Consider the following 12,273-nt stretch of genomic DNA (forward strand, 5'->3'; position numbering starts at 1 on the left):
TGCACAAAGCAGGAGAGTTAGCTTATCCCTTCCTTTCTTAAATCCTGGTGTTTGTTTTTCTTCCCTACTAATAAATGTCTTTTTTGGCATCCCCTCGGCCCATCCCCCCTAGAATAGGACACCTTTGTCTGCATTAAAAACTTGTGACGTAGACACCCTTTCTCTTCATTGATTTTATTTTTTGTTCTTCTCAATAACTTTCTTAATGGCATCTGGGAACTGGTCTGCTGCTTCTTGGTTAGCTGAAGCTCCTGTTATCTTGACATTTTAAAAATCAAACCTCTTTCTAAAATTATCAAACCATCCTTTCCTGCCATTATATTCTCCAGCTTTAGATCCTTCACCTTCCTTTTGCTTTAAGTTGTCATATAATGACTGTGCTTTTTCTCGAATGGAGTCTATAGGTATGTTTTTCTAGGAGCTATCTTGCCCCAACATAAAAGCTACATTTTCAATCCAAGATCAAAAGGTATTTCACAAAAAGTGCAAGGTTTTTGTGCCTGCTGGTGTAACTGCAGCAGTGGGTTCACAAATTTCATTCCCTCCCCCCCCCCTTTTTTTTTTACAAGGGTCCTTATACTGGATTCGTTTATCTTGAAATGGTGAGCAACTTCAGCAATTCAGCTTTTTCTTGTAATATGACTTTACTTCTTGGGAATACTTCTAGAATCACTAGTGGCACTTTGTTTGGGTCTTATGATGATAGTCAAGGTTTATGGTATTATACTGACCATGATGAAAAATATATGAGATCCTTGAGAGATCACTTTTAATAGCAATATGCAATTTATTGGAGAGACGAACTGCTTACATGGCGATGATTACTATCGTGGTATTTTAAGCAGATTCTCACAACACAAGCTCACCACTTATAGAGGTAGGAGGTAACTACAAAATTATTATAGTAGTACAGTATGCACTACAGTTAATTTTATGCAGTTATGATTTAATATATATTTACATTTGTTTTTATTTCTCTCAACTGAATGGTGTGTATAGTCTGGTTTGTGTGCTTAAATTTTGATAAATCTTAACTGTGTAATAGATTTGTATATATTTTGTGGCAGTAAATTACAAAATAAATTAGTTTCTACATATATTTTTTACATTCATGACATACCAAACTTTTTTTCAATATTTCAAGGTACCACAATTTGTGAGTTTTTCAAATTGTCACAAATCTCCCTGCATATAAGTGAACCTGCACAGTTGAAACCTGTGTTATTCAAGGGCTAGCTGTAATGTAAAACTTTATTACTTTGGATTAGCAAAGCTTTTAAAATATGACACCCAAAGCACAAATAGCAAAAGAAAAATAGCCAAATTGGACTTTATTAAAATTAAAAATTTTTATTTAGCCATCAAGATAGTTAAAAGACAACCCTTAAAATTTAAGAGACTTCTATTCAGAAAACAAAAAATCCTTACAACTCAATAACAAAAAGACAACCCAGTTAAAAATGGACAAAGGATCTGAATAGACTTTCTTAATAGACATTTCTATGAAGAAGATATACAAATGACCAATAAGCACATAAAATGATGCTTAACATCATTAGTTATTTAAAAAAAGGCAAGTCATAACCACAATGAGATACTACTTCATACCAACTAGTATGGCTTTAGTAAAATATACAATAAAAGTATTGGCAAGGGTGTAGGGAAATCAGCATCCTCATTCATTGTAGGTGGGAATGTAAAATGGTTCAAAACTTGAAAACTTTTTAAAGCAGTTTGATAGTTCCACAAATTCCTAAATGTGGAGTTATCACATAACCCAGTAATCCCACTCTTAGATATATCTATGGAAGAAAAAGGAAAACATCTCCACACAAAAACTTGTAATTGAATGTTCTCATAGCATTATTCATAAGAACCAAAAATTAGACACAACCCAAAATGCCCATTTACTGATGATTAGGTAAACAATATTTATTCATTAATTAAAAAAAAGAATGAAGTACTGATACATCCTAAAACATGGATGAACTTTGAAAACATTATGTTAAGTGTACGAAACCAGTCACAAAAGATTACATATGTAATTTTCTACTTATGTGAGTGTCCGGAATAGGCAAAATTATAGGGACAGAAAGTAGATTAGTGCTTGCCTAGGGCTGAGAGGGAAAGGAGAATTTGGTAGTGATGTCTAAAGAGTTCCTTTCCTAGGTGATGAAAATGTTCTAACAAGGATTGTGCTGATGGCTGTACAATTCTGTGAACATACTATAAACCAGTAAGTTTTAGACTTTAATAGGTGAATCCTATGGTATGTAAATTATATCTAGGGAAAGCTTTTATAGGATCTACCTACCTTTCCAGGAAGATGTATATAATCTGTTCTCTTGTTTAAGTTCAAGGCCCCCTTCCTTCACAAAGTTTTTGCTGATTAATAGCAATTTATTTGATTATTCCTATTCTTCTAATTATACACTGGTCATTTATCTTACTACTACTGTTGGTTATGTTTGCCTCTCGTATTTATTAGTCATTTTATGTTTGTGTGTAGAGATTATGTTTAATGTCCATTACCAATATTAACTATCTCAATGCTATACTGATAGATAACCTGTAAATCCAAATCCTCATTGATTATTTAGTGATTCTTATTTTTAAGGAAACTATTAAGATGATTGCTATTCCTTTTATTTAGTGTGATTCAAATGTATAGTGGTTATGAAGTTATGCTTTGTACGGGTTAGAAAACATGATTTACATATTTTAGAAAAGGATAAGCATAAATTTTTGAAAGTCCTGCAAATGTATACCTATTAATAAGAAAATATTTGTAAGCAACTGTGCTGAGCTCTAGTAAGACACAGAAAATTATTGCAAATATACAGTTTAAAAATGATCTTTTAGTCTAATGGAGTGGAGGAGTGATTTCAGAGGCAAATGTGAGAAGTTTAGGATTAGACAAATTAAGCACTTAAAATGAATTCTGGGGTGTGGAAGACTGGGCCATAGTTGTTCAGAAAATGTTTATGGAGGAATGAGATTTTCAGATAGGCTTCTTAAAAAATTCTTGTTTTTTAGGTACTAAAGTCAAAACATGAACAATGATATATATTACCAATGTTCAAAGCTGATTTGGCTAGAACTGGAATATAGTTGCCTACTACATATTCCAAAGGATTTAACAAAGTCAAAGTAATGGATAACAAAAAAGATCCTCCATTCTTCAATGAAGATAATGTGGGACCACTTTACTACAAACTTCTTTTTTATACCATGGAGCTCTTCATTGAAACATTGACTGGGACATGTTTTGAACTGAGAGTTTCACCATTGGAAGCTGTTATTTCTGTGAAAGCAAAAATTCAAAGATTGGAAGGTACTCATCTTTCCTTTTTCCTTCTTTTTTTAATTTTTAGGATATGAGGACTATATTTGTTCATCAAGAGCGTATAAATAACTTTAACTTTTCTTCCAGAGAAAATGCCAAACATACATGGATTTAGAAAATATAGGATAATGAACCCCCATATATAGCCCTTACTCAGCTTCAACAGTTATCAACTCATGAGCTATCTCATTATCATTTCTGCATTCCTCTACCTCAGTTCCCTTCTACCCAGAGGTTTTTTTTTTTTAAGCAAATCCGTGGTATCATGTTAGTGGTGTGAAATAATATTTTAAAAATGGTTTTTCAGGTTATGATGACATGCAAATTCTTCCATAACTACCTTACAGTTACTTTTTTAATTTCTTTTTTTTTATTGTTTAAAGTATTACATATGTCTCCTTTTTCCCCCCATCGACCCTGCCCTGGCCACTCCCACCCCCCAGGACAAGCCTCCACTGCCCCAGTGTCCAGATCCATTGGCTATGCTAATATGCATGCATACAAGTCCTTCGGTTGATCTCTTACCCCTTTCTCACTTCCCTCCCCTGCCTTCCCTCTGAGCTTTGACAGTCCATTTGGTGTTTCTTTTCTTTTTTTTAAAAAATATATTTTATTGGTTTATTAATAGAGAGAAAGGGAGAGGGATAGAGAGTTAGAAACATAGATGAGAGAGAAACATCGATCAGCTGCCTTCTGCACACCCCCAACTGGGGATGTGCCTGCAACCAAGGTACATGCCCTTGCCCAGAATCGAACCTGGGGCCCTTCAGTCCACAGGCTGACGCTCTACCCACTGAGCCAAACTGGTCAGGGCCATTTGGTGTTTCTTTGTCTCTGGATCTGTTTTTGTTCATCAGTTTATGTTGTTTATTATAGTCCACAAATGAATGAGATCATGTGATATTTATCTTTCTCCAACTGGCTTATTTCGCTTAGCATAGTGCTCTCCAAATCCATCCATGCCGTTGCAAATGGTAAGAATTCCTTCTTTTTTACAGCAGCATAGTATTCTATTGTGTAACTGTACCACACTTTTTTAATCTACTCATATGCTGATGGGCACTTAGGTTGTTTCCAGATCTTAGCTATTGTAAATTGTGCTGCTATGAACATAGGGGTGTATATGTCCTTTCTGACTGGTGTTTCTGATTTCTTGAGATATATTCCTAGAAATGGGATTACTGGGTCAAATAGGAGTTCCATTTTTACTTTTTGAGGAAACTCCATGCTGTTTTCCACAGTGGCTGCACCAGTCTGCAGTCCCAGCAGCAGTGCACAAGGGTTCCCTTTTCTCCATATCCTTGCCAGCACTTGTCATTTGTTGATTTGTTGATGATAGCCATTCTGACAGGTGTGAGATGGTATCTCATTGTCATTTTGATTTGCATCTCTCGGATGATTAGTGACTTTGAGCATGTTTTCATGTGTCTCTTGGCTTTCTGAATGTCTTCTTTTGAAAAATGTCTATTAAGGTCCTTTGCCCATTTTTTGATTGGATTGTTTATCTTCCTTTTTTTAAGTTGTATGAGTTCCCTGTAAATTTTGGAGATTAAACCCTTATCAGAGATAGCATTGGCAAGTATGTTCTCCCATGCAGTGGGACCATAACAGTTGCTTTTAATGGGACATAGTAATTGAGTTTCCTTTGAGAATACTTTTTAAAATTTTATTTATTTATTTATTTATTTTTATAATTCTTTATTGTTGAAAGTATTACATATGGCTCCCTTTCCCTCCCATTGATATCTTCCAGCCTGCACCAATCAGAAAGAATGTATGCACCCTATTGTCTGTGTCCATGGGTTATGCATATATGCATACAAGATCTTTGGCTGATTACCTCCCAACCACCCACCCTCCTACACCTTCCCTTTGAGATTCTGCACTCTGTTACATGCTTCTAAGTCTCTGGATCCACTCTGTTCATCAGTTTATTTTGTTACTTAGATTCCACATATGAGTGCGATTATGTGATACTTATCTTTCTCTGAATGACTTATTTCACTTAGCATGATACTCTCCAGGTCCCTCCAGGTTGTCTTAAAGCAGTGGTTCTCAACCTTGGCTGCACATTAGAATCACCTGGGAATCTTTTTAAAATCCTGATTTCTGGGCCTCATCCTCCGGAAAGTCTGTTTCTTTGTTACTAATGTTGTGGCCTCACCCCATAACAAAGAATTTCCGGAGGATGAGGCCCAGAAATCAGGATTTTAAAAAGATTCCCAGGTGATTCTAATGTGCAGCCAAGGTTGAGAACCACTGTCTTAAAGGGTAAGAGAGTCTTCTTTTTTATAGATGCATAGTATTCCATGGTATAAATGTACCACATCTCTTTTATCCACCATCTACTGATGTGCACTTGGGCTGTTTCTAGATCTTAGCTATTGCAGATTGTGCTGCTATGAACATAGAGGTACACACATCTTTCTGATTGGTGCTTCTGGTTTCTTAGGATATATTCCTAGAAGTGGGATCACTGGGTCAAATGGCAGTTCCATATTTAATTTCCTGAGGAAACTCCATACTGTTTTCCATAATAGTTGCACCAGTCTGCATTCCCACCAGCAGTGTACTAGATTCCCTTTTCTCCACATCCTCGCTCACAAATGTCATTTGTTGATTTGTTGATGGTAGCCATTCTGACAGGTGTGAGGTGATACCTCATTGTCATTTTAATTTGCATCTCTCTGATGATGAGTGACTTTGAGCATTTTTTCATATGTCTTTTGGCCATCTGTATGTTCTCTTTGGAGAAGTGTCTATTTAGGTCCTTTGTCCATTTTTAAATTGGATTGTTTGTCTTACTTTTGTTAAGTTGTATGAGTTCCTTATATATTTTGGATATTAATCCTATATCAAATGTATCATTGCCAAATATGTTCTCCCATACAGTGGGCTCTCTTTTCGTTTTGTTGATGTTTTCTTTTGCTGTGCAGAAGCTTTTAATTTTGATGTAGTTCCATTTGTTTATTTTTTCCTTAGTTTCCTTAGCCTTAGGAAATGTATCTGTAAACATATTGCTACAAGAGATTTTGCTGCCAACGGTTTCTTCTAGGATTTTGATGGTTTCACAGCTTACATTTAAGTCTTTTATGCATTTTGAGTTTATTATTGTGTATGGTGTAAGTTGGTGGTCTAGTTTCATTTTTTTTTTTTGCATGTATCTGTCCAATTTTCCCAACACCATTTATTGAGGAGACTGTTTTGACTCCATTGTACCCTCTTATCTCCTTTGTCAAATGTTAATTGAGCGTAATGGCTTGGGTCGATTTCTGGGTTCTCTGTTCTGTTCCATTGGTCTATATGTCTGTTCTTGTGCCAGTACCAGGCTGTTTTGATTATAGTGGCTTTGTAGGTTAACTTGAAATCTGGTATTGGATTCCTCCAACTTTGTTTTTTCTTCTTCTCAAATTTGCTGCAGCTACTCGGGGTCTTTTTTGATCCAAAAATAATTTATGGAGTATTTGCCATTGGTGTTTTTTTTTTTTTTTTTTTTTTTTTTTTTTTTAAATATATTTTATTGATTTTTTACAGAGAGGAAGGGAGAGAGATAGAGAGTTAGAAACATTGATGAGAGAGAAACATCGATCTGCTGCCTCCTGCACATCCCCTACTGGGAATATGCCCGCAACCCAGGTACATGCCCTTGCCCGGAATCGAACCTGGGACCCTTCCGTCCGCAGGCCAACGCTCTATCCACTGAGCCAAACCGGTTTCGGCATTGCCATTGGTGTTTTAATAGGGATTGCATTAAATCTATAGATTGCCTTGGGTAATGTGGACATTTTAATGATGTTGATTCTACCAATCCATGAGCACAGTATATTCTTCCACTTATTTATAGCTTCTTCTATCTTTTTTTTTTTTCAACGTCCTATAGTTTCCCGGGTACAGGTCTTTTGCCTCTTCGGTTAAGTTTATTCCTAAGTATCTTAATTTTTTTTTGTTGCAATGGTAAGAGTGATGGTTTATTTAGTTTCTCTTTCTGAGAATTCATTATTGGTGTATAAAAGAGCCATTATTTTTTGTTTAAATGTACTTTTCTGAGAAGAGTTTTTGGCTTACACTTACATATATTTAAAGTTTTGTCATTATAGCAGGGCTACTGAATATTGTACAATATCTTTTGTGGTTTGTATATTTGTGTAATGTGTCATAAATTATGTAAAATTTGAGTCTTCTTCTTTATACTTTGCAGATTCCTGAAATAAATGGTATTTTCCTTTATAGTCAAAAATCCAGTTTTGACTAGAAAGTTAAAGTCCTCCATACAACACTAAATGGAGTTTTGCTTTTTGAGTCAGCTGGAATTTGCTTGTAAAGATAGTAACATCATTGCCTTTCAGCACTGTTTAAATTCAAAATTGTAGAAGGATGAGGAGGGTTGGAGTTTTTGATTGGTAAAATCAAGAATCCTGGTATCTGATTTCTGAGTAACTAACTTCTTGTCCTCTGTAGGAGGGGGCAATGGCAGGGTAAAACCAATGGCTTTGTAGTTATTAGATAGTTGAATCCTAGGTTATATAATTAGAAATGCAGTTATTGGGAAATTAAATGAGGTAATATATAAAATGCCTATTAGTCTGCTTGGGCTGTCATAACAAAATACTATAGACTGGGTGGCTTAAAGAACAGAAATTTTTTTTCTCACGGTTCTGTAGGCTGAAAGGCAGATCAGGATGGTCAGGTTCAGGTGAGGGCTTTTCTGACCTGTAGACAGCCACCTTCTCACTGTGTTCTCACCTGGGAGACAGGCAGAAGGAGAGGGAGAGGAGAGGGAGGAAAAGAGAGTGTTCTGGTGTCTCTTCCTAAAGGGCACTGCTTCCACCATGAGGTGGTCACCCTCATGACTTCATCTAAACCCAGTTATCTCCCAAAGGCTATCTCCAAATACTATCACAATTGGGAATTAGGGCTTCAGTCCATAGCACCTACCACTAGTGGTCAGTAGATCACAATTCCTATTTGCATTCCTCATCCTCATACCCTCCAATGCTTTCTTGTAACTTCTTGCAGTCCATGGGCAGTGACTGTCATTCTGTTCTTCAGGAGGCTACAACCAGTTATTGAATTAGTCTAGTCTTTCCTCACTAATGTAATTTCATATCTGTCATGTATAACATTTTTTATACACTGCTCTTTTGATCACTCGATCTTTGTTTAGCTTTACCTATGACAATATTATACCCTCTTATTTATTACTAGAGGCCTAGTGCACGAAATTCATGCACTTGGGGGGCGGGGATTGTCCCTCAGCCCAGCCTGTGCCCTCTCGCAGTCCAGGAGCCCTTGGGGGATGTCCAACTGCCGTAGAGGTGGGAGAGGTTCCCGCCACCACCACTGCACTTGCCAGCTGTGAGCCCGGCTTCTGGATGAGTGCGCTCCCCCTGTGGGAGTGCACTGACCACCAGGGGGCAGAGCCTGCATTGAGCGTCTGCCCCCTAGTGGCCAGTGCATATCATAGCAACCAGTTGTTCCCCTGTTTGATCGATTTGCATATTAGCCTTTTATTATATAGGACTAGAGGCCCGGTCGTGCACCAGTGGGGTCCCTCAGTCTGGCCTGCGGGGATCAGGCAGAAATCAGCTGTCCGACAATCCCGAGGGGTCCTGGATTGTGCGAGGGTGGTTCTCGGGTGACGCACCCTGGAATTGGGCTCTCTCCTCTTTGGTTCCAGGTGCATCACCCAAGAACGGTAGCTACCAAGTCACCGCAGCTCAGCAGCTCCTGTGTTGAGCATCTGCCCCCTGATGGTCAGTGCATGTCATAGCTACTGGTCAGAGCGTCTGCCCCCTGGTGGTCATTGTGCATCATAGCTACCGGTCAGACAGTCGAATGGTAGGATGGTTGCTTAGGCTTTTATATATATAGATAATACAATTTATGTTTTATTTTTATTTTTAAATATATTTCTGTAGATTTCAGAGAGGAAGGGAGAGGAAGGGAGAGAGAGACACATCGGCTGCCTCCTGCATGCCCCACACTAAGGATCAAGTCTGCAACCCAGGCATGTGCCCTGACTGGGAATTGAAGCATAACCTGCTGGTTCATAGATCAGTGCTCAACTGTTGAGCCATGCTGGGTTATTTATTTATTTATTTATTTATTTATTTATTTATTTTTTATTGCTTAAAGTATTACAAAGAGTATTACATATGTCTCCTTTTTTTTCCCCGCCCTTGACAATCCCCTGGCTTCCCCTACCCCCCAGTGTCTTATGTCCATTGGTTATGCTTATATGCATGCATACAAGTCCTTCGGTTGATCTCCTATCCCCCCCCCCCTTGCCCCCCCATCCTCCCCGGCCTTCCTGCTATAGTTTGACAGTCTGTTCAAGGCAGCTTTGCCTCTGTATCTATTTTTGTTCATAAGTTTATAATGGTCTTTATTATCCATAAATGAGTGAGATCATGTGGTATTTTTCCTCCATTGACTGGCTTATTTCACTTACCATAATGCTCTCCAGTTCATCCATGCTGTTGCAAATGGTAAGAGTTCCTTCTTTTTTACAGCAGCATAGTATTCCATTGTGTAGATGTACCACAGTTTTCTAATCCATTCATCTACAGATGGGCACTTTTGTTGCTAGAGAGAGAGAGGAAGGGGGAGAGGAGAGAGAGAGAGAGCGAGAGAGAGAAACATTCATTAATGTGAGAAGGAAACATCCATGGCTGCCTCTTGCACACCCTCCTGTTGGGGATCAAGCTCACAACCCAAGACGTGCCCTGACTGGGAATCAAACTGGCAACCTTTTGGTACACAGGACAACACCCAACCAACTGAGCTACCCTGGCTAGGACTATCTATATATATAAAAGGCTAATATGCAAAGTGTCCCATAGGGAGTTTGACCATGAGACCAGGAGTTTGATCGCTCGCTATGACATGCGCTGACCATGAGAGGGCAGTGCGGAACATGGTGGGTGACCAGTGGCAGCAGCAGGGCACTGAAGGAGTGAGGAAAAGAGGAGGCGAGGAGGTGGGAAGGCAGAGGGAACCGCGCGGGTGGCGGTGCACGGATGGTGAGGGAGGGGGGAGGCGGGGAGGTGGGGAACCCCACTGGCCAGGCCTAGGGACCCTACCCATGAGTGAATTTCACGCACCAGCTCTCTAGTAATTTATAAGTTTTGATAGCTGATGGTGCCTGTACATTAAGGATTATTATGTCTTCTTGGAGAATTGACTCCCTTATCATTATGTAATGCGCCTCCATCCCTGATAACTTTCCTTGCTCTTAAGTATACTTTATCTACAATTAATTTAGCGACTCTCGCTTTCTTTTGATTAGCATTAGCATGGCATATCTTTCTCCATCTTTTTACCCTCCCCTCCCTTTGAGGTATAGTTGAAAAAACTGTATCAGCCCCTATTCAATCAGCCCTCTGTATTGTAGGTTTTACATTGATTAAAAATAGTTTCAATCTATGGTTAGGAATCCATAGATGTGGAGGGCTGACTATATGCATTGTTTTATGCCATTTCATTTCTTATTTATTTATTTATTTATTTATTTTTTATTCCTTACCTGAGGATATTTTTCCACTGATTTTCAGAGAGACTGGAAGAGAGGGACAGACAGAGAGAAATAGCGATGTGAGAGAAACACATTGATTGGTTGCCTCCTGCATGTGCACCTACTGCATGTGATCTTGATTGGAACTGAACCTGGGACCCTTCAGTCTGCAGGCCAATACTCTATCGACTGAGCCAAACCAGCTAGGGCTTTTATGCCGTCTATACTAATAAAAGGGTAATGTGCTAATTAGACTGGGAGACCTTCCGGGAGACCTTGCAGACGTCCTTCTGGACAAAGCCATGGTGGCGGGACTGAGGCAGAGGTGGTTAGGGGTAATCAGGCTGGCAGGGGAGGGAAGTTGGGGGTGATCAAGCCGGCAAGGGGGCGCAGTTGGAGGCAAGCAGGCCAGCGGGGGGTGGGGGGCAGTTGGGGGCAAGCAGGCTGACTGGGGGGCAGTTGGGGGTGATAAGGCCAGTGGGGAGGCATATGGGGGTGATCAGGCCAGCAGGGGGGTCAGTTGGGGGCGAGCAGGCTGATGGGGGGGCAGTTGGGGGCAAGCAAGCTGGCAGGGAGGCAGTTAGGGGCAAGCAGGCAGGCAGGGGCAGCAGTTGGGGGCGATCAGGCCAGCTGGGGGGGCAGTTGGGGGTGAGCTGGCCCACAGGTGGGCAGTTTTGGGGGATCAGGCCGGCAGGGGGCACTCAGACCAGCGGGAGGGGGCAGTTAGGGGTGATCAGGCCAGAGGGGGGGCAGTGGGGGTGATCAGGCCGGCAGGCAGAGTGGTTAGGGGTGATCAGGCAGGCAGGCAGGTGAGCAGTTAGGAGCTAGCGGTCCCAGATTGTGAGAGGGATCCCAGATTGGAGAGGGTGGAGGCTGGACTGAGGGACACCCCCCCCTCCCGTGCACAAATTTCATGCACCGAGCCACTAGTCTTACATAAGGGACTTGGGCATCTGCAGATTTTGATACCTGAGGGTGGTTCTAGAACCAATCCACATGGATACCAAGGGACAACTACTTTTAATCTTATATGTATCTGTATATTTAAAGTGGTTTTATTATAGACAACATATAGTTGGGTCTTACTTTTTGATCCAGTCTGATGATCTCTAATCATTTTATATGGTTCTATTTTATCTCCTTTCTTAACATCAGTTATATATAAACTTTTTTTAACGGTTGCACTAGAGTTGACAATATGCATTTATAGCTAATCTAAGTCTGCTTTCAAATACTACCTCTTCACAGGTATTGTAACTATCTAGTAATAACAAAATATTCCTAATTTCTCTCTCTCACTTGTATCATTGTTATCATTCATTTTATTTATAAGCCATAATCAATGATACATTGCTGTTATTATTATTTTTAACAAACTATTATCTCTTAGATCAACTAAGATTAAAGCTAATAA

At 39.6% G+C, this 12,273-nt stretch overlaps 1 protein-coding gene across 1 annotated transcript in view; it reads left to right on the forward strand.

Moving 5' to 3' along the window:
* Positions 1 to 3,153: 3,153 nt before the first annotated feature.
* Positions 3,154 to 12,273, forward strand: part of ZFAND4 (zinc finger AN1-type containing 4) — a gene marked incomplete at its 5' end in the record, with an annotated part of 82,123 nt that continues 73,003 nt past the window's right edge. Inside the window, one exon of the mRNA XM_081104721.1 lies at positions 3,154 to 3,334. Within this exon, the coding sequence (XP_080960847.1) occupies positions 3,154 to 3,334 (181 nt within the window). The remainder of the gene's footprint in view (positions 3,335 to 12,273) is intronic.

Source organism: Myotis nattereri, assembly GCF_964212035.1.
Source record: "Myotis nattereri genome assembly, chromosome: 13".
Taxonomy (NCBI): Eukaryota; Metazoa; Chordata; class Mammalia; order Chiroptera; family Vespertilionidae; genus Myotis; species Myotis nattereri.